The following is a 23,001-nucleotide window of genomic DNA, read 5'->3' as shown; positions in this document are numbered from 1 at the left end:
CAATGAACACACGTGTTCTCGTTTGATATCATGACGTTAAGTATCGTCGGGGTTAATTAGTACTTGGATGGAGACAACCTGGGAACAAACTCCCGGTAGGTTTAGGCAAATATGATTTGTTTTATCAGATTTTTTTTTTGTTAAGAAAAGTGGCAAATGTGAATCTGGAAAACTCGAAGTCCTGCGACATCTAGAGTTTGAGGGTTCCCCATCCAAACACTATACCTGTCTGACGATGCTAAAGGGAGCTACGGAACGGCTGTTGGTTTTCGACTTAAGTGACTTACACGAAAGTCGAGCTGATGGCGGTGAAAAACAAAGCTGGCTATTTTTCCGGCATGTATGTAATTTAATCGATCATATAGATATATCTAGAATTTTTATCTTCTCCAGCTTTAGGTCACGTTTTCATCCAGAATGAGTCTCGCTGAATATTTCTTTGTAATATACTTTTCGAAAAAAAAATATTGAACCAGCGAACAAAGTGCGCTGGTCTGTTCATTGCGCAAAACGCGTTTGCCGGATTTTTAATATGTGCGCAGGATATACGGAATGTGAGCATTTTAACCGGTACGTAGCCCCTTTAACATCTGTGATTAGGCAAAATGACACAAAGAGATAACATAGAATTCATAAAAGCAGAAGTCTTCGCAGAGTTTTAGAAAATCTAACTTTACGCGATTGATATACGACCGTATAAACAAATATAGATGGAAACCCTTGTAGCCCAGCAAGCCTCGTACTAAGGAGAAAATCACGATGTAATTTTCTACGGTTGTTAACCAGACCTCTATGTGCAATGCAAACGGTAGATCATGACACGAATATTGTCTTGGTTTTTGCTCCATGCAAAAATGCATCTATACAGTGGCACCCAGTACAACAGAAACCCCAGCAAAGAGCTGCCATAGAAGACCAACAACTAGACTAAAATTAACCACTTATGAATATTATCTAGATTTGCTTGTCTTAGCCCTATAGGCAGGGGAATACCTTCTAGAGATATGCCTAGTGTTGTTTCTAGTCCTGTTGCTTGTGAGCCCATCCTACACCCACTGTTATGATAGTAAAACCTAATAACCACGATCCTTACATTTAACATACGTTGCGTTCATCTGGAACGTTTTTGCTTGACTATTGTGCTCCTTTATCTCTCTCTTAAGGTATAGCTTTTTTTTTTACACCTGACTTTCGTTTTATATCTCAAGCATGTCTTCCCCAGTTGCACTGAATAGTAGTGTTAGGAGTATAGGTTCTCATAATTTTTATAATACATCCAGGACTAATAATTTTCGTCGAAGAGTTGTTTTCACAGTAACGTGATGTAATGGTGGTCACAACATTTTCATCTTTCTTCACGTACTGTACCGTATCCAAAAAATTGCACTTCTTCTGATATGATGGAGAAGCAAGTTTTCAGTCTTTAAAGAAAGTGGTCTCAATGAGTTTGGATATAATTATAACAGGTAAATTTATCCCATAACTATACTTTATGACATGGTTTCGTTAGCTTCCAAGGCTTTTCTCAACAAGGATCAAGCCTATTTACAAATAATTTTTTAATTTTGGGTAGGAAAAGAAGTCCTGGGACAATGCTGGTAATTTAAATTGACTGCCACGTCACTACAACGCCTTAGATTTTTTTCACATGTTGCAGATAGAGTTTATTCTTGGATGAATCTGTGCAAGTTAAATAGAAGGGGCTGCAAAAAGTTAAAGTCGCCATTTTGCCTAACTCATTCTGTTTATACGATGCGTTCCAGCATCGGATCAAAATAATTTCTTTTTTTGCATCAAAACGGGATTATTTTGTTCACATATCGGATAGGCTTGGTTTTGTGTGAACAGATACCATACTGATTTTTTCTTCAGTACGACTTCTATCGGCATGGTGTGAACATTGCCGATAGAAGTCGTACACATACCAATATGAGTCTAATCTTTCATTCAGTAACGCGCGAAGGAAATTTTGATTAACTTTGTGCCTAAGTTATTTTATATTTAGATATGAAAAACAGTGTACCAGCTAATCTGATTTGCTACCTGATCAAACCTTCCTGACCAGCTTCTAGTATCTTTTTATCACCTCGTACCTGTTCTTGTATTCATCAGTAAGGAATTCTAATTTTCTATTAGGATGAGAAAGTATTCAGTAACGAATACTTTATCCCCCCCGTCCTTCCTTCTGTTAATAACTTTGATTAAATTAAATTCTGAACCCTTTGTTAGAAAGATCTCGCTGGTGCTAAACATTGAAGGCAAAGAAATTTGTCTAAAGCAGGAAAATAAACAAGTTAGAAAACTGATATTTTTGTTGTTACACAGTTGTATTTCTCATATATATTTACAGATAATGGAAAGAATAGTCAACAATATGAGCACACTGTCTTGAATAATCTTGTTATCTTTTTTTACTTGCTTTTCGGTGACGTTGATTTTGCTCGTCTCACTAACAGTAGCCAAATAATGCCTCTGAAACTTCTAAGAACTGTAAAAAACAGCTGAAACACTGTGTTACAAACCAAGTCCCTTTTTGTTAAAATATCACGTCGAATCTGAATCACACCAAACACCTCAATTAAACCAAGTAACATGATCATATGAATTCCAATTTTTGCAGTTCGTACGTCCTTCTTTCGACTCTTAATTGTCATTTGACCGCTCAATCGGCTAACAGCTCTAATATTTTTTAATGAGTTAAGAAGAGCGCCAGATGCAATTATGCATGTGAGCACAAACGGTATAACGTATGAAATAAATTTAGCATAATAATTAGTCATCCAGCATAGGTTATCACCACCATACCCAACGTCAACAAAATGGAACTTGTCAAAAAGCGTAGTGATGGTCACTGTCAACGTTGGGACAAGCAATGCCACACAAAAATAATTAAAAAATCGTTTCCTGTTTTGTGTCTGTCTTTGTACAATTTTTTTCCGAAATGTGACAGCAAATTCATAAGCAATTAACAAGACGAACATGTTGACGACGAGCAACAGCCAATGAAAAACTACACCAGCTATATAACAAGCAATTTTAAACTGATTTAACTGTTCTATTAGCAGAAAGAGACTGTCAGTTAAAAGAAGAGAAAAACAAAGCGCAGCCATATTTTGTTGTGCAGTGTTTTCAAGCCCTGACTTCACAAAATGATGCATTAAATAAATATAACAAATAACACTAAGAGAGGTCCCAGTTATAGAAATTTTTTCCGAAATATGTTCAATCTGTTTTCTCCATTCGGGATTCCCCATAATTAGTTGATTTGGTTTGGTATGAAAACATACATACACACCATCAGCATGTGGGATGTATTCTTCAATTGAAAGTAAACCGCTTCCTGGAATGCTTAGGGAAAGATTATCGAAAATTGAAAATTCTTTAACTTTACGAAGCAAGCAATCAGAGTTCAAGTAAAAGTTCTTACACGTGGTAACATTGTAAACAGTGTTGTTAGGTAGAAAAACAATTTCTGATATGGTCATATTTTGATTAAGAAGCAAATTCTCACAAGTTAGGTTGTGTATTGGATGAATTTTATTTTCAGAAACAGCGCATAATAAGTCCTTTTTGTACGACGAAATATTTACACTCCCATAAATAAGAGCAAAATCTTCCCTTAATGAAATAGAAATTTCCTTAGCATACTGCCATATCTGGTCACCTGCTTGACTGCGAATTATAGATTGTAAAATTTGCAGCGACATATTTTGAACTGTGATACTATCGTACTGGATTTGATTTGAAGCATTTTTCATCTGCAAGAGATTTGAAAAACTTTCAACAATTTTCGTGATATTTGTTTTCCTTCTTTTAAACGTCAAAGTGAATTTTTTTTCCACTCCGCATCTATTGTTAGATGACAATAGAAACGAATCACGTTTCACTTTTATGCATTTGGCTCCAATTCTTCTGTAGCCATAACCACAAATAATATCGACACAATTCCCTGTAACAACATCCATTATTTTGTCTCCAATGCAATATTTGACGGTTTGGTTAACCTTGTCATCAATTTCTCGTTTCGCTGTTCGTAAATGATTTACGGTAGACGATATATCGACAATATGATACCACGACGTCTGGTAATGACATGGAATAGGGCGATATTTTACCTTGATTCCATTGCAACGAGCACAGTCAATATTTTTATGAAGAAAAACTAAACCTTTGTAGGAGCGACAAAGAGAGTAGTACTTGTTAGATGTGTTGGAACAACTGCGAGCAACACAACCTCTGGAGGTGTCAGGTATTTTTGTCAAAAAACAAGATTTGCTTTCGCGCAAACGATCAAACGTCGGGATGTCGTCAAACCTGCAATATGCTGTTAAATTTATATACGCAAAATCGTCAACAAAATTGCATTTTGCGCAAAACGAGTTCTTGTAAAAATAGCCAGTACCACCAAGAACTGGGATCGTGTAATCCAAACGTGATATATTTCTAGGATTCATGCAACCCACAATATCTTCTTTGTCAGCATTTGATTCGCATTTTACAATGGCTCTGATAGACGTTTTCTCTTCTTTTGTTGTCAACACAAACGACGGAAGGACATCAATTATTTCCATCTTATCAAGTTCTCGGTTTGCTTTCTTACTTTTTTCAATCAAAAGGCTTTTATACTGGTTCATGGTCATATTCTCTTTCCAATACTTATCAATGCAGCAGTTGTTGTATAGTTCACAGGAATCATGGCATGTACAACCAGACCGGGGATTAGAACTATTACAAAGCAAAGAGGATACTTTTAAAAGCGGTGAAAAGTGTTGTCTTGTTTCTAGATCATAAAAGCTTTCCCAAGGGAAACATTCAATGCTGGTTATAAAAACAAGCCAGATACAGCAAGAGTTTAGTGTTTTCATGTTGTCATCTGCACGAAAACTGCACACAAAATACTACGTGCGTTTTAGAGTTGGAATTTATACCTTATAAAACTCAGCGTAATAATACCAATTAACATAGTTGATCTTTCTGATCACATTTTAAGATATAGTTTTAAAGTATGAAGTAAAATAATTTATGTAAACAATTTTTAAGTTTTCTCCCTTTCACCTTTTTAATGACTGTCTGCATTTTTCTTAACACCCCGTTCTCCCTTTCTTATGCTTATGCGGACACAAATTGTAATATTTTCTCCATTTCTTAAAGATAAATACACTTAATAGCACTAACTTTTTTTATTTTCACAGAAGCAGGGAAGAAGCGGTACCTTAAAACTTAATACATCTAGTTGTTGATCCGTCATTTTCCTCTCATTTAGATGATTCGTCCTCACTTCCACGTTCTTCAATAGGTATAACTCGAGCTTCTGGGTAATTAAGGAAGTGAGACTTCCATAAGCGATACGAGACCTATATATCAATCCAACAGAGGAGCGGTAATTTGAAGACAATAAAAATGCCCTGGTAACTAGGTTGATCTTTGCTGTTATAAGGATATTTAAGATTGTAGAAATGTAAATCGCGGTTGCATTTTCAAATCAAGATGCGTAGAAGGATAATACTCTTTCGAATTAACGTTTTTCTATTACGGTTAAAGGTTATCGCAAAGGTTGTCAGAAAAGTCAACAGATATGGAAGCAGAAAAAATATACTTTTCACAGAAATATAAATAACATTCACACGTCATTAAAACCTAGTGAATATTTTTTTATCTCTAAAAAGTTGTTTTTAATGAAAACCGTACTGCATACGTTTCACGAGTCTAAAATTTACGGCATAAAATCACTTCAAACCACAAAAAATTTAACTCAAGTATCAATAAATTTCCTTAGAGCAAGAAGGCACTGGCATTGGCTCAAATGATTCGACAAAGTAAAAGATATAAAATGATAAACAAAGCCATAAGAATGTTATAATTTTTCTGTAAGCAAAAAATATCCCTGTGACACTGGAGATCGTAGAAAACTGTTGAAAGCTCCAAAATCTTTTTATGTGACTGGAAAACAGCGTAACCTAAAACCCTGGCTTTCGCAAACATTTTCACTGTTTTAAGACTTTGATATGAGATTCAGTGCATGTAGGGCTTTGATTAACACGTATAGATAAATGTGCCAGCAGATTTGGTGATTCTGTTTAGCGATAAGAACTCATAAATGTTATGCTACCCACTTTCTCTGAAAAACAAAAATGAACTTGACTAGCTAAAAAGCTAGCTATATGCAAAAATTTCTAGCCACATTATCTCTGGATAAAATAGCAGGGCTGGCGAAACCATACTTATTCCGCCCACTTTTTTCTATTGAAACGACTTTTGAAATGTTTGACAACGTATGCAACAAAATCAACAATTGTCAGCATTGGTACAATAACGTCAATTGATAATCTGGGACTTTATTATGAATGTTTTCCATTCTTTCTTTCCATCTTCAAGTTTCTTTGTGATACACTTAGCTAGCTAGCTTACGCTAATATATAAGGTCACAAGTATAGCTGGCCTACTTACAAAATAATGGCTAGCTATGTTCTGTGTCATAGCTATTCGAAAATAATTTTTAACCATTTGCTAACTGGGTAACTGGCTGAAATAAATAGTATCCCAGTGGGCACACGACGTCTTTTCAACGTTGATTAGACGTTGAATTCTGGTCGCGACGTCGCAACCAACATTCAACGTCTAATCAACGTTGGGTCTGCAACGTCGATGCAACCGACGTAAATTCAACGTCTTTTCAACGTTGCCCTCCGACATGAATACAACGTCGCATCATCGACGTCTTTTCAACGTCGTTTCCACAACGTTGTTTCAACCGACGTGATATCAACGTTGATACAACGTCGAAAAAAGACGTTGTTTCAAAGATCGTAAAACCGACGTTTATTCAACGTCGTACTGCAACGTTGATTCAACCGACGTCTTATCGACGTTTATTCAACGTCACTCCCGCAACGTTGATTCAACCGACGTCTATTCAACGTCGCACCCGCAACGTTGATTCAACCGACGTCTTATCGACGTTTATTCAACGTTGCACTGCAACGTTGATTCAACCGACGTCTTATCGACGTTTATTCAACGTTGCACCAAATTAACTTTTTACCGAGAATCTGTTCCGTTCAAATCTTATTTGTTTTAGTTCGTCTCACACTGGCCTGCAAAGTTATATCTCAAACAGACGTTCATAGAAGTGTTCCAAACTGTCCAACAAAATAACGAAGCGTACTCGGTGTTTGTTAAAGATCGTCATAAACTAGAAATAAAGAACGCACGTTTTACTTAATTTTTTTGTAATTTGTCAGCGATTGGATATATTAATGCCGACGTTATGTTGTTTTTCATATATATCGCTAATTTTACTGCAGTTTTACTACTTCAAAATATTACCATTTGTTTGCAACTTTACAGCCGCATCTATGTACTTTTTTACATGTGCATTCATTCTCTTATGCTATGTTAAAACTTTTGTGACATAACATCAGAGAATGAATGAACACAAACATGAAATGTACACAAAACATTCAATGGATTTTTTTTCAACAGAGCGTACCAAACGTTCGATTTATTTTTTGTAATATTTATCAGGGGGTTTTTTGTCCTCGTATTTTGAGAGAAACAAATATTTCAACTTGTATTATGGATGTGAGACATTTAAAATACAATCCATTTTGTCAAATTATAATTTATAATACAATAATAACTGTTTATTTACTTCGCTTTCACATATTTAAACCTTTACTTTGTCGCATGTAATATCCCTCCTAGTCATTGGCGGGAAACTTTCGATGAGGAAATTCGCGCCTAAGCCCCTAAGAAGTTCGTATCAACTCACAAGGCGAAAAGGGCGAAGAACCACAGACGTGAGTAAAGTATTTCTGTACAGCATATGCTAATTCGTAAACTTTGCTTCGGTAGCATTCGTAGCAGAATCTAAAGAAAGAAAAAGTTAGCTAAAATTTTCACGCATATTTATTTGACACATTCTAGAAATAAATCGTTTGACCCTAAATTATTTTAAATCAAATTTTTCCATGTCGGCAAAAAATTGCCGAAGTGATGTTATTTGTCTGCATGTCAACAAGTCGACATTTCAGTACAAGAGAGATGGGGATTCTTCAGAATGTAAGAAAAATTTATTTCCAGAGACTTATCTCTAAAAAAACAATGCTAGCTAGATTTCTCAAAAAATATTTAATGGATATAATGCCCAGGCTGAGGTGGTCTTACTTTTTTAATGTTCCAGCCTGGTATTGTTATTTTGTATTTCCAGCTTTTTTTATTATTTTACAGTACATTACACATACTTGCAATCCAAAAATTTTGGCGGGAAGAAAATTTGGCAGATAACAAAAAAAATTAAATTTGGCGGAGAACAAAATTTATTAATTTAATGGAATAAGACGAATGCTTCTTAACAATCCGAACATCACCGTAACAGAATATATCAAGCTTGCAATAAATATAGATGGAATACCTTTATATAAGTCATCAAGCACCCAATTTTGGCCAATTCTAGGTCAATTTGAATATGCAACACCATTTGTGATAGCACTTTTTTGTGGCAATAGCAAACCAACACCTGTTGAATACTTTTGCCATGAATTTCTGGAAGAGCTGCATAAACTTCGAAGTGATACCATGATCGTAAATGATATTGATGTACGAGTGGCTTTGCACTTTTTCACTTGCGACGCCCCAGCAAGGCAATTTTTAAAAGGCATAAAAGGCCATACAGGATACGACGGTTGTGAACGTTGTACTGTTGCTGGAGAGTATATCGAAGGTCGGATAATCTTTAATGACATTGATAAAAATCCCCGTACTGACGCTGGTTTTCTAAAATATGAGTACAAAAAACACCAGCTCAAATTAAGCCCCCTGATACAGTATAACATATGTTGTGTTACAGACTTTGTTTTAGATTACATGCATTTGGTATGTCTAGGGGTCGTTAAACGTCTACTGAATTTCCTGATTAAAGATGGTCCAAGACTATGCAAATTATCCAGAAATCAAATAACGTTAATTTCCAGCAAGTTGGTTAATTTATATATTATTCAGCTCGATTTTTATTGAGCACTCTATGTAAAAACAAAACAATAAAATATTTATATTTTATTCTACATATATATTTATTGTCAGAATTTTTTGCGAATTTGCATTGCATTCGAGAAATTAAGTCTCCCAAAAATTTTCATTGACTGATTTGCGAAATTAATGCATGCCTGGCATATGCAAGCATACGTTTACTAATTTATTTGAAGATATAACTTTTGATTCAATAACCATTTAAATTTTTTGCTATTTTGCTTTCATGTGCACCAGTTATGCTTGACACATACAGGTGGTTGGAGCATGCTGACAGGCTGCCTTATAAGAGGGCGTGCCTGGCACATGCAAGCATACTTATAGCAATCTATTTGAAGATATAACTTTTGATTCAATAACCATTTAAAATTTTTGCTATTTTGCTTTCATGTGCACCAGTTATGCTTGACACATACAGGTGGTTGGAGCATGCTGACAGGCTGCCTTATAAGAGGGCGTGCCTGGCACATGCAAGCATACTTATAGCAATCTATTTGAAGATATAACTTTTGATTCAATAACCATTTAAAATTTTTGCTATTTTGCTTTCATGTGCACCAGTTATGCTTGACACATACAGGTGGTTGGAGCATGCTAACAGGCTGCCTTATAAGAGGGCGTGCCTGGCATATGCAAGCATTTATAGCAATCTATTCGAAAACATTGTGACAAAAAAATATATAGCTGAAGCTAAATATCAAGTATTTAGTAATTCTTAGTTATAAATCATCATATTTAAAAAGCTGCATGTTTTGTTCCAAAGCCCATGTAAATTCTTTTAATTTGTTTTGACTTAAAAAATCCAACTTTTACAATTCTTACACTAAAATTATAACAAAAATAAGAAAATTAACTTGGTGATCACTACTTGCTTTATACCAGAGACCTGCACACACCACTAGTATTATGTATATATACAAATTAGGTTAAAACTTAGTTATTAAACTTGTAATTATTGCAAAGAGCTGGAAAAAGATTGAGATTTTCTATCAGCCAACTTCATGCCTCATTCGACAGTCTTACAATCCGGTATTTGATCTTATATTAAATGCGCTTACGATGTCGATTGTTTTACTTTTATTCCACTTTCATTATAGAATCATGAATAATGAAGTAATGTCGGCACTCAACATGAAAGGGAAGGGAAAAAGTGAAAAGGTTGGGTTTGCAAGGATGAACTTATATAAAGCTGTTGTCGGTTAGTAAAAAAATCCTATTCCTAATATTCAATTTATATATGTGCTTGTAAGCGTTTTAGTTTGTTGTTGTTAATTTATTTATTGTCGGTTAAAATATGTACAAATAAATACAATAGCTCTTATTAAAGTGCTAATCCAAACCGACAAGTTTGTATTAAGTTTTTCCCGCCATTTCGAGGGGTCGACGTTCAGGGGGAAAAATACACATTAATCTGAGGAAATCTATTTGTCCAGCTGTTGTACTGTAAACTACCTCCATCAATATGTGATAAGAATTTTGTTACGTTGTAGAAACTGTTATCAAACATCAAAAGAATGCGACAGAAGGAGAAGTTCGTGCGTGTACGGCATCAATCCTTAAATATGCACCTGATAGATGTGGAGGAGCGGGAAGAACTAATGCCGAAGAAAATTAAATCGATTAATTTTTAAATAATTTACAACTTTTATATCAGAGAGGATTATAAATTTTTCAAGCGCCGTAATAAATTCTTCTAGCTTATATTAATTTTGATTGGGTGGCAGAAAATTAGAATGGCAAAATGTTAAAGTGATTTTAGCTCAACAATTTTTAGTGTTTCTACTAGAGATCGGACTTGTGACTAGTAAAAGTATGGAATATGCATGAGTGGGTGCTTTTTTTAAGGAAATACAGTGCTAATATAATATTCATTATATTTTTATTGTAATTTTCAACCTCGATTCCTGGACTTCTTGCACCTGGTGAGGACGGTGGCTTTTCACACTTTTTATAAAGTATAGCATCATGATCGTATTTATTCGCATCTGGTATCCTTAACAAACACCCTTGTATTCAACTCTGACTTCATTAAGAAAACATACTTTTTCTCTAACCAATGCTTGATTAAAGACTTCGGTGCAACAGTTTTGCTTGACACTTTAGGTGATTTGAGCATACTAACAGGCTGCCTTATCAGGAGGCGTGCCTGGCACATGAAATCGCAGCTATAAATTTGCAAATACTGCACGTTTAACAACCTCGTCATTGCTGCGTTACATTTTTTGCATTGGGTTGGAACGCTGGAGATTCTCACATAGTACCAGTTGTGAATACTTGAAATATCGTTTTTATATTTTGTATTATAAAACTCCGTTAAGTTTCATTTAGGAAGTTTTCAGCGGAGAAGTTGTATATACTGCCGATGTTTATAATAAAAAAATGACATATCGTAGAAATGATTTTATTTCTTTTTCGCAATAACCATGTACAAATAACGTAACACAAATATAAGCGTCGGAATCATGCTAGGGAATAGATACATGGACATGTAAACTATGGACATATAAAACTGAAGCCACAATGGCGATTATGATTTGATTCGGTCAAGTTTGTCTGTTTCTTAAGGTTGAAAAGACGCTGAATAACGGTTGCGAGAGCATTTCCAAACGACGTTGATTAGACGTTGTTAGACGTTTTTTCAACGTTGAAAAGACGTTGCGAGAAGTTATTTCAATGTTTAAAAGACGTAGCGAGACGTTGTTTCAACGTTGAAGAGACGTTGCAGGACGTTGTTTCAACGTAGCTTGCGACGTTGAAAAGACGTTGATTTTACGTTGCAAATGAAAGTTTTTTTGACGTCTTTTTCCGACGTCTATTCAACGTCGGACATCAACGTCTTTTCAACGTTGAAACAACGTCCTGCAACGTTGTTTCAACGTTGAAAAGACGTTGCGAGACGTTGTTTCAACGTTGAAAAGACGTTGCGAGACGTTGTTTCAACGTTGAAAAGACGTTGATGTCCGACGTTGAATAGACGTCGGAAAAAGACGTCAAAAAAACTTTCATTTGCAACGTAAAATCAACGTCTTTTCAACGTCGCAAGCAACGTCTTTTCAACGTTGATTCAACGTTGAAGTGCCCACTGGGATGCATATCCTCGCCTCACATGCACTACAAGACGTTGTTTAGCTATTTGAATTATCTTGACTTCGATTTTTTACTTCAAGAAGTTTTTGTTAAGTTTTGCTTAAAAACGTGGCCTCGGAAATGATACACCGCTACCCAATCGTAATTAAAAAGTTTAGGGAAAGTGAGACAAAACAAAGCTTGTATTAATGTACGAATAGCCTCACTTTTTTCTACGACAGCCAAAGGTTAACTAACCAAACAATCCTGTGGAATGCGTGAAGCAAGTTTTAAATTAATTAACAAGAAACAGTTATTTTCAAACATTTTTTATACATGTATGTTATTTTCGAAACATTTATGTTTACAATACGATAACTTTTAGCAACATTTTATTTCTTCCAATCCATTATAATCTGATCAGATATTTTTTAGTCAAAATAATCTCGCAACTTTTAATCAAAAACACAAATAAGGACATTCAGGGCAAAAAAAAGTGTTTACAAAGCAAACAAACACATCAAGCCTAAGTTAAGAACATATTTATCAAAAACATACAAGAAGTAGTTCCGCTTTTTTTAAAAAAAATAACAACCAAACTCGATCTCAAGACCAGTTATCTTTTTTTGTATATTTGACGGCGGGACAAACATGGTGGAGGCTGGTCACGTGAAAATAAAAAAATCTGTGACTTTCACAGATTTTTAATTAGCACTTTTGCCTCATTTATTGGGATATCTGTGTACCCGATTTGTTATGTTTAAAAATTTTGTTTGTATTGATTCCAGGCTTTATTAAAGAACAAGGATGTGTTGTGGACTGGATTTAGAAATCATTTTTTGTATGCATAACTAACTAGCTAGTTATTTAGCTATACTTGTTGATTTTTTGTTCAATTTAAAATTAAAAGAATACTACTTTGGTCACAAGCTCCCCTAACTGTCGTTAAAAATAATCAAGTCAATTACTTGTTTAGAAATGTTTTTTTTCGCTACTGTGTTATATTTTAAACAAAAACCCTATCCAGTTCAGGATACTTTAAACATCTCGATTCTAATGTACTTTTCATTGCCTAAAACAATAAACTGATCAGTATTTGGTTGAAGTAAGATCTCATGACATTAGAGTGTTTGCGAATTTCTGATTTAGTAAGATCATCAGATTTTACCACAAAGTTCAAGACATTGTGAAAATGACAAAGCATTTTTTTCCTTCTATATTTCTTTTATCTGATCATCTTTTTATCTAATCATCTTTTAAACTTTCACCTATTCTGTCTCTGCATTAGAAAATTTACGTATAACAAGTTAACCTTTTCACCACAGAAAGGTACGAATCTGCTGATGAATAAACAGATAGCTAAGTTATATATAGAACACTAATGTTGTAAAGAAATCCACGAGTTCGCCCGCCAGCAAGTTATTTACTCTGCCGGGGGCCTAGAATAAAAAAGAAAGAAGCTAACAGACGAATACGGCTACTATTATAGAGACAAGTCGTTAACCCGTTGGAAAGTTTGGCAGTCTTCAGATTTCTCCTGTCGTAAATATTTCCTGCATCGGTTTTTCGTACATTAAATAATTACATTACACACCCAGTGAATGTAAAACTTGGTTATTTTGAACACACAGAAAAAATACGGCTACTATTAAATAGACTAGCTCAGTGATCCAGCGTTGAACGCCAGCTTGAGTGTTAAGTTCAGGTTAACCATGCCGCACATCTAGGTTGAGCGCCTTAGTACAAGAATGAAATATGTCGAATAACCAGTGAGGTGCTCATTACGATGCAGCGTTTCAGGTGTAACATACTTTTTAATAATTAACTTTCCTGCAACTTGAGCTGAAATAAGAACACAGGCTATCCTGTTATTACTTCGTCATGTGAAGAACAGCGCGAATTGATCCACCTCGATTTTCTTTCGTCGACTGTAAAACTTCCAGCTGCTCACTGGTGTCATTAACTGCTTTTTCATTTACGTTTTTCTTGCTGTATTCTTTACAGAAAAAGTCCGCAAAACAAGGTCGGCTTCATATAAATCAATTAAGAGGTTAACTTCATCTTCGGTCCAATTTTTCTGTCCGTTTTTACATTAGCTGATGAACTTGATATTTAAGCTTTGATATTATTTCTATATTTTGCATTCGATATGGCATTTGATTTGGCATTCAAAAAGGCAAAATGTTTCACAGAATGTTGCGTGGTTATATCCAATCCAATGCAACATCCAAAACAGGAAAAAGATGAAAAAAGAAAAATATACCATAACATTTTTTCCTCAGTTTTTTTCTATAAAATCTAATTTGTTTACTACACCTCAATAAACAATTTTTGGTTCATACTCGTCTACGTTTTAAGCAAAAAGATGCAAACATTAATAAATATGGACACGAAACTAAGATATTAATGTTCTTGACATTTGTTCTTAAAACTGAATTGTTAAAATTTTATCACAGTGCGAAGGTAAAAATATACAAAGGAGAAACATTTGGAACGAGACCCAAAAAGCATAATCTAGGCAATGTTTTAGTACTCTCGAGTAGAATAAATAAATACTGTGGTTTTTTATACGATATGCTTCAAACACCTGTACCTTTTAAGCTTGGGAGCCGGCAACTCGAAAAATGTGATAAGTTTTCACCTATTTTTAGATTTTTTACTTTATAACAAAATAGCACTATTCGATAAAATATTTATCTCACTTTTATTTCAGAGTTTGGGAAATACAGCCAGTATTTTCCAGAAAAGTAATAGGTGTTTCATCTATCCTTGAGTAACCGTTGCGTCTAATTACCGGTATATTGAGATTCACATCGTTCGTTTCCATTTATTAGTTTAATTGATAACTTGAGGAATAATGTTTTTGTTTTTCGCTAAAAAAGCTTTAAAAAACAGAACCTTTTTATGTAATTATTTTGTCAACAAAAACTTTAAAAGCTGTTCAACATATTATTACATTTTTTGTAAATGTAAAATAATTGGCCGAAACTGGCAGCTTTGTCTCACGGAACCAGACGTCGTTTTCTTTCCCCGTTTTAATTTGGGTATTTTTACACTATCATTTATCTGTAGCCCAAAACCAAGCTCAATATGTTTACGTTTCTCATGCATGTACCTGCAATGCGGTCTGCAAAGTTAGCGAATGCATAGCTAGCTAACTAGCTATGGGTTATCCCGATTAGGATTTTAGTAGCAAACTCATTTAATTAAAATAGTATATTTCTAGTATTCTGCTGCATCGTTTATTATTTTATTTTTGCCCTAGCTATATAACACTACTTGTCACTGTGGCTCACTTCAGACGCATAAAGGACTTATAACTACAAAAAATAATATAACTTTTGGTGCACCAACCACAACATTGTTCTTTGACAAAATTGACTGGAATTTAGAAAGTAACCCTAAACCTAATACAACCGAAATTTGCTAACTCTTTTAGCCAAGGAAATTCTAGGTTTCGAGATACGTGAGACCTACAATGCTCATGCATGTGTTTGTTTACAGTATGTTAGTCTTACGTTTAATGGTTTATAATCTGGACCAGATATTAACCGAAAGTGATACATCGTATGGATTCCTTCATATCTAATTATGAATTTTTCACTAAACATTTAAACATAGTTACAGCCAAAGGAGATACATGCAAATTTGAAATTATTGACGAACATAGTGGGACTTTCCCTTACATACCTTAATATCAGATAATGCGTTTTATGGGATAACAAATATTGGAAATAGTGCCATTTTCGTCATTGATGAATATACAGTTGTTTTGATTTGGTCAAAAAAGCATGTGTTAGTGTTCGATTTACATAGCCATGATGGTTATGGTAAAAAAACCTACCCAAGTTTCCGAACACGATCTCATGGTACAAAACAGGAGTAAGGAATAAAGGCACAAATAGGAAAACACCTTGCAAACATTGCAACAATAAAACAAATCATGCAGATGATACCAAAAAAATGTCTAAAGTTTCTCCAGAACAGCAAAGGTAAGGTTAAAAGTACTGAAACAGACGGACGGGTAAGTATAAAAGAATTACCACCACAGCACGGATTCAATTCAAATATTAAGGTTTAGTTGAATTCGTCGCAGAACTTATACTGTTGAGACAAAGAAAGGACTTGGAAGTGATAATACACAAAGTCTATATCCTTCTTGTCCATGCAAGAAATATTAAGTTGAAGAAATTTAAACTATAACACAGCTGTCGTTTTTACAACGCCAAATACCTTTCCTTAACGTATCTATAAGAAGGTATACTCTATTCACTTTATTTTATATCAACTCTGGCACATATACAGAGTGAGCGTACAAGACATTTTCAACTCGACGTTATCTCGATTGATCGGGTTATGCTTTTATATCGGCGAAAAATATATGTCCTTGATTTTCTTGACATCACAGAAAAATGCCAAAGCATTAGACTGACATCAATAGCGCTTTTTAATTTGATGAAGCTATTGCATTGCACTTTTTAGTTTGGGTCTATTAATTAAAAGACGGAGTACTAGAGACCATGCGGGATTAGTTGATGACGTCATAGAAATGCCCTTTTAATGCAATTCTGTATTTGTGCATGCTTATGTTCTTATACATTTTGATCAACGATTCTAAATCTGCCCAACAGAAAAAAAATAAATTTGACATATTTTTAAAAATGTTATTTTTTATATATGAATCGTAATTGGATGATGATTTCAAGGTAATCCGTAAATATTGGATTCCTGAAGTAAATGGAATTCTCCACAAATCAACTTGTTTATTATAAAAAAGCACCAATTCTGTCTGTGGCTGAAAATACCGAATTAAGATAGTACTATTAAAATTAATGAAGCTATTACATTGCACTGTACGTTTGGGGCGAGATAACTATAACATAACTTTAGAAAGCGTAACATCTGTGATAGACATAATGATGGATTAAATAACATAAATATGTAATTGCTAACAAAATATTGCCAGTTACACTGGGTATTCGTTGTATTGTTAATTATTTAATAACGTCATGAAAATTCCCAAACAATTATGTTTAACAGTCAAAATTACACTCATCAATAATTGATGAGTGAAATCGTATCTGCAACGCCAAGGTAACGTTATAAATCTTTACTTTTTACATTATCAGGATGAATTTGCCATAGAAACATTTTTGTCCTAATTTATGTATAAAAACTTGTTTGAAAGCACAGCTAACGGTCTAATTCTGTTAACTACTTGCTGAAACACTGGTATATATCATATACCAACATTTTTCACTAGAACTTAATTTAACTAAGTAATCCCATTAATTTTTTGAGAATTTAGACTTCTCGCCAAGTTTCTCAGAAAGCGATGCAAATGAATTCAAAGGATTCGCACTTTAATGATTGGATACAAGCCTACCGACAACAATATTGTAAACAAAATAGCAAACACTGTAAACAAATATATTTTTGGATCCACTGGTTGAATGTCGTATTTACCTGCAGAGCATTCTGGATGATTACCCGTTAATCTGTAACAATTTGGTACAGGTCTGCGGTAATTTGAATTCATCAAACAGTGTTTGCTCAAACTTGGCCTTAAAACTTTGCCAACCTCTATGTGTTGTTTGCATCTACTTGGACAGTTGTTGGTTGTTACAATCAACATTAAGTTAGTTCCTTCCACGTCTGCTATTGAGAATGTTTCATTGCAATTCGGTGAACAAGAGATTTCATTAAAAGGGTACTTAGTTTTTGCGGTACGTTTATAAATGATAAAATAATTACTGCAGTTTCCGTATTGTTCGTTTCCTATTTTGCTCATGCTTGCAGTAGCATTGTCTATTCTTAAGGCAAGTATATCTAACAACAAAGTACAGACGTAAAACAAGTTTGAAATTGTAACTTTCATCACCATCCAAAGTATCTCGTAGGTATTAAATAAATCACGCGAACTTGAATTGATGGTGAAGGAATCTACCTGATCCTCCTTTCTACAGTTTGGACTCGTGAAATACCTTTTTTCAAACAACGACCATTCAACGAATTTCTGCATCAGGACACCGTTTAGAAAACCAAAGAAAAAACCATGGTTATTTTTGGCATGGTTACTTGCAACAACATACGCATTTTCGTCTATAAGAAAGCAGTTATATTTACTGCCATCAGTGCAATTAAACGTCTCGAAATGAGAAGTGGCGTTGAAGAGTATATTTTTCATGTAAGTGGACGATATATTAATGCCTGCTACTCCAAGCGTAACGTTATTCACTCGCATGTGTTTCCCTATAGCAATGTAACCATCCGCACGCAATCGCTTTTTGTTGGATTTCAACGATTGAATACTGACCACTATTGAGTTAGAATTCTCATAAGAAGTAGGGTGTAGATAGAAATCATTAGAGTATATGTCACGCTTGGTTAATTTTGCTCTTGTTTCGTTAGCAATTACTAACATATATCCAGTGGACATGAGTATGTAAATGGTTTTGATGTCTGGTGTAACCGTTGTTGTTTCTGGACAAGTTTGTTTAATCACGTGTGCTGAAAGTAAAAGCTCGTAAAGCATATTTTTATCACATTCTGTAGCATTTTTAAGCGAAGTGTAATTAATGTTTACTAGATAACCTTGTAGTTGTGCTGCGTTTGGGAAATACGCTGTATTGTTGCCAGTTTTAAAATTGCAAAACATAAAGTTTCCGACTTCCACTTCTGTTTGGTCATTTTTAGGAGTCAGAGCAGAAATTCCCGACTGCCAGATGTTTTCACTCAATGACGAAACGACAACACGCTTTATTTGTTCGTTTGAGATCTTCACAGCAGAAGTGAATGGTGTCTCATGAATTGGCTGATAACAATAGGTTGCGTTTAATCTAACAAATCGCTTCGAATTATCAAACATTGTTTGAACCATTGCATTAAAGCAACCAGACTTGCGATCAACCATTTCTTTTCTCAAATAAACTCCATGTGAAGGATCTACAAAATACTCTACTTCATCAACTGTAGTTAAAATTGGCCCATTGTAACTTTTACTCAATGTTTTTACAACGGGATGCGTCAGAAGAATAGCGTTGTTATTTATTGCAAAAGCGTTGCCAAAAACACCAAGAGTTTTTACTGGAACTTGCTTGTCGATGAGTACATGTTTGATATCAACCCCAGCTACACCAAGCAAGGTACGTTCAGTATTATTGCTTTCTACACCGGAAACGCCAATGCATGCCGTTAAAACCAATCCTGTTTCTTTTAAATCCATGTACAAATGTGTGAAAGTCACAATATTATCGTTTTCCGATGCTTTCGGATGACTAAGTATTTGCTGGTATCGTGTAACAGTATCCCACACACTACCTAAAGAAAGATTTCGTGGCATTTTACATACAAAACAACGCAAAAGTAAGCGTTGTGACTTGTTGTCTTAAATAATGCTTCAGCCATAATCTATCTAACATTTCTAACATTTCCTGCCAATATATTTGGTGCAATATCGTAAAAAAATCGTAAAAAATCGTAAAAAAATTGATCCTGCATTACTAATCAAAATAAGAAGAGTGTATTTGGAGATGGTTATAAAAAAGGGACCACAATTTATAAATAACAAAAAAGGTTTTAATCGTGACAAAATAAATACCTAATGTCGGAAATTCGTAAAATTCTCCTCCGTTTCCACAAGCAATTTTCTTCATCGCGTGTTGATTACTTTGACCAATTATGTATGAGAATATAACTACACGCTTATTGACATTGTGGATTTCCAGCACTTTATCCACCTCCACAATGTTCTCAATACCATCAGAAACCAAAATAATCATCTGGGTGCATGCTGACGAAGTGGAATTATTTCCAGAGCTTTTGTTTAAAACCTGAAAAGCTTTTGCAAACCCTGCAGCAGATCTTGATTGTCCACCTGGTTCAGGTAGATCATCAACCATATCTATAATGGCAGCTTTGTTCTTCGTTGCTGCTTGCAACAACGTTTCAATGCATGGAATTATCAATCGTACATTGTCATTAAACAAAACAACGTTGAAAAAATCGTTCTGCTGAAATGTATCTATTAATGCTCTGGTTATTAACTTAGCTATAGCAAAATGTTTGCCTGTCATTGAACCACTTAAATCTAATAAAATGACAACGTCTTTTGGTGATGTTATTGCTTCGGTGTACCATACTCGTCGCCGACAATCATAAGCATATGTTGCATTGTGCCTTCTAAACGCAAAAAACAGGTCTACAACACAGATCTCACTTTTGACTAGTTATTTCTGGATACACTTATTTTCTATGCAGACTCTCAATATTTTTATTTTTAGATAGTTATAACGTTGTAATTTTTTCTTCCATATTGAGCAAATTAAATTGGGTGCAGAAAGGTTAAAAGTTTTAAAAAGAAAAATTTATGCTGTTTCTGCATGGACAAATATTAGTTAATTATTCAACTTTCAGACGTATAATTAATTTGGAGACGTGATACAACGCATGATAGTCACTCACCGTGTGCCAGGATAGAGGCGATGCATGCCCGTTTCGCTGCCATAAAATTGCCATAATAAATTCGCGTTTGTTTCAAGATTTCGTTTGAAAATGTCGTCTAGTTGATTCGACCAAGCTACATCGTTCAAAACATCTTTATGGTGATTGTAAACGTTGACAGGAGTGTGTATGTAACTAAAGTTTAAATTAACTGTTTGTTTGGACGAAAATTTTGGCGCCAAAACTTCCATCTGTGTGGGTAGAGTGCCACTTTCTTCGTGATAGTATTGTGGAACATAAATGTTCTCATTGTAATCGTATTCGTCGTGAAAGTTTTCAGCTTTAGTTTTAATGTTCCGTACAGATGTCATAAAAGATTTTAATAAGATTTCCAACTTTTTATTAAACTCTTTGCTTACATCAGCAACTTCAATGTCTACAACGCTCTCTATCGAATATTTTTCGTATTTTAATTCAATTTCACGGCACTTTGTATTGCTATCCACAAGAGTGGTCAATTGTTTTGCAATTTGATTGGTAGCTATTTTTAATTCCCCCAATGATATGTTTGCATTGCAGCAGTAGATTACAACAAATATCATAATTAATTCTCCTTTCGACATCTTTTATGACTTTTTTATCTAGATGAAAATTATAAGAAATAGCATCGATAGAAAATAGGCGACAGTAGTCATTCTAAAATTACGTAATGTCAAATTATTGTTTACCTTCCCCATCATAATGTTTAGTTACATCAAAGAAAAATTTTTTTATTGCTTCACCACAAAACAAAAGAATTTTTTGTTTTCTACATTAAGGAACAAAAGAAAGGAGTTTCTTTATAACATAAAATTAGATTTACCAAGCTGAATTATGATACTGAATCTATTATTTTTCTTTCTTTTTTCTTGGATTCCTATCTCTTGTCTTATTGGTGTGGTACTATAACAAACATTGAAGCAGAGACAGACATTGGACACAAAGAGAAAACAAGATATATACTATTGGTATTATTAAACCTTAAAGGACGGTCCGTTTTTCAGTGAACACGTGCTCAGCTTCTCCTAATAAAAGAATTCTTATGAAACGAACACAGATTTCTAGTTAGTACTCTTCTATGACAACTAAGATTAGATTTTTATCAAAAGAGATATTATCATGCAGTGTTAACAAAACGTATTCTACACTATGACTTTTTTCAGTAAAATTGAAAAGCATTTTGTACACGGCTAAACATTTTTTGAATTAGGACTGGGGCGAGATCCGTTAAAATGTAAACATATTTTAGGCTACCTAACCTTTATTTGGATCCAGCTTTATACCCATAAAGAACACTGAAACCCTAAAACTGAGATTTGATAACAAAAATTTATTCATTTATCAATAAAAGTTTGAAAAAATTATTAAGTTTATCAGCTACCACAACAAGCTTAGATTTTATGTCTTTCTTTTTAATGAAAACAGATACCCTCTTAATACCGTTAAATTTTTGTAAACACGAAGTTATCCTGGCAATAAATTTGGTTAAAAAAGGTAGTTGAGGCTTACGTGAAACCGACAAGACATTAATTTGAAGTGTATCAGTACTTTAGAAAAAACTATGGTCTGTGACAAAACACGTTTTTTTTAAAAAATTTTTTTTTTAAATCCAACATGGCCACTATAGAATTTCACCTAGCCTTGATAGGAAAAACGTTCTACATGTTCAAAGCACTTCAGAAAATTAGTTTTTTTTTGCATAAAAACAGTTGGGGAACAAAACTTTGTCCCCCACTTAGCTATTTCTTAAATACCTGTTTTTAGTATGTCGCCCGACCTTCATAATATACCCGAGACAAACAGGGTTGTTAGCTACTGATATGTACCTCTTGTGTACAAGGAAAGTTTTTAAACCAAATTTTATTTTGATGTAAGCAAAAAATTATCAATTTTACAAACCTTGGCCGACATGTAAGTGATTTTGTCGCTAGCAGGGTGATATAAAATAATGTTCAGCCGAAGTAAACATATGTTTTAACATATTTAATATTTGACCCTACCAGCAAATAACAATACTAATAAATTAGGAATTAAGTAACATGCCAAAATTTTTTTACACTTTCAGTACATTTTGTACCAAAAGTTTGTCCAAACAGTAATTTTTCAGAAGTACTGATACAAACTTAATTTTTTCTTTACCTTTTAGATTGTTCTTTTAGCTTTCTAAAAAGGTATCCCGCACTAGCTACATAACTTCACACTGCCCACAAATTTAAAATGATTCAGCGTAACTTTCATTTTCTCAATTTCGATAAAAAATGTATGGCTAAATTAGACCAAATTTGCCCAAGCTTTGTCTAGCTCGACTATGTTGTGACGCACACCATCGCCCGCCAACGGCTTCAATAATTTTGAAAAACTAAAGCAAATCTGAAATTGACTTAATGTGTGCAAAAACGATATAGAAAGTGTATCTACTTTATCGAA

At 34.2% G+C, this 23,001-nt stretch overlaps 2 protein-coding genes across 2 annotated transcripts; one reads left to right on the top strand and one right to left on the bottom strand.

The window, feature by feature from the left end:
* Positions 1-8,343: 8,343 nt before the first annotated feature.
* LOC130625131 (uncharacterized) lies at positions 8,344-8,959 on the top strand. The gene is made up of 2 exons (XM_057440201.1): positions 8,344-8,874; positions 8,921-8,959. Exons 1-2 carry the CDS (start codon positions 8,344-8,346, stop codon positions 8,957-8,959), a joined length of 570 nt encoding a protein of 189 aa, XP_057296184.1.
* A 7,617-nt stretch (positions 8,960-16,576) lies between these two features.
* Positions 16,577-22,131, bottom strand: LOC130625918 (voltage-dependent calcium channel subunit alpha-2/delta-3-like). The gene is made up of 3 exons (XM_057441043.1): positions 20,557-22,131; positions 19,694-20,274; positions 16,577-19,413 (listed from the first exon to the last, which is right to left on the bottom strand). The coding sequence occupies exons 1-3, from the start codon at positions 21,156-21,158 to the stop codon at positions 17,441-17,443; spliced, it is 3,156 nt and encodes a 1,051-aa protein (XP_057297026.1). The 5' UTR covers positions 21,159-22,131; the 3' UTR covers positions 16,577-17,440.
* Between the last annotated feature and the right edge of the window lie 870 nt (positions 22,132-23,001).

This window comes from Hydractinia symbiolongicarpus, chromosome 14 (genome assembly GCF_029227915.1).
Source record: "Hydractinia symbiolongicarpus strain clone_291-10 chromosome 14, HSymV2.1, whole genome shotgun sequence".
NCBI lineage: Eukaryota > Metazoa > Cnidaria > Hydrozoa > Anthoathecata > Hydractiniidae > Hydractinia > Hydractinia symbiolongicarpus.
This window is presented reverse-complemented; position numbering and strand designations above follow the sequence as displayed.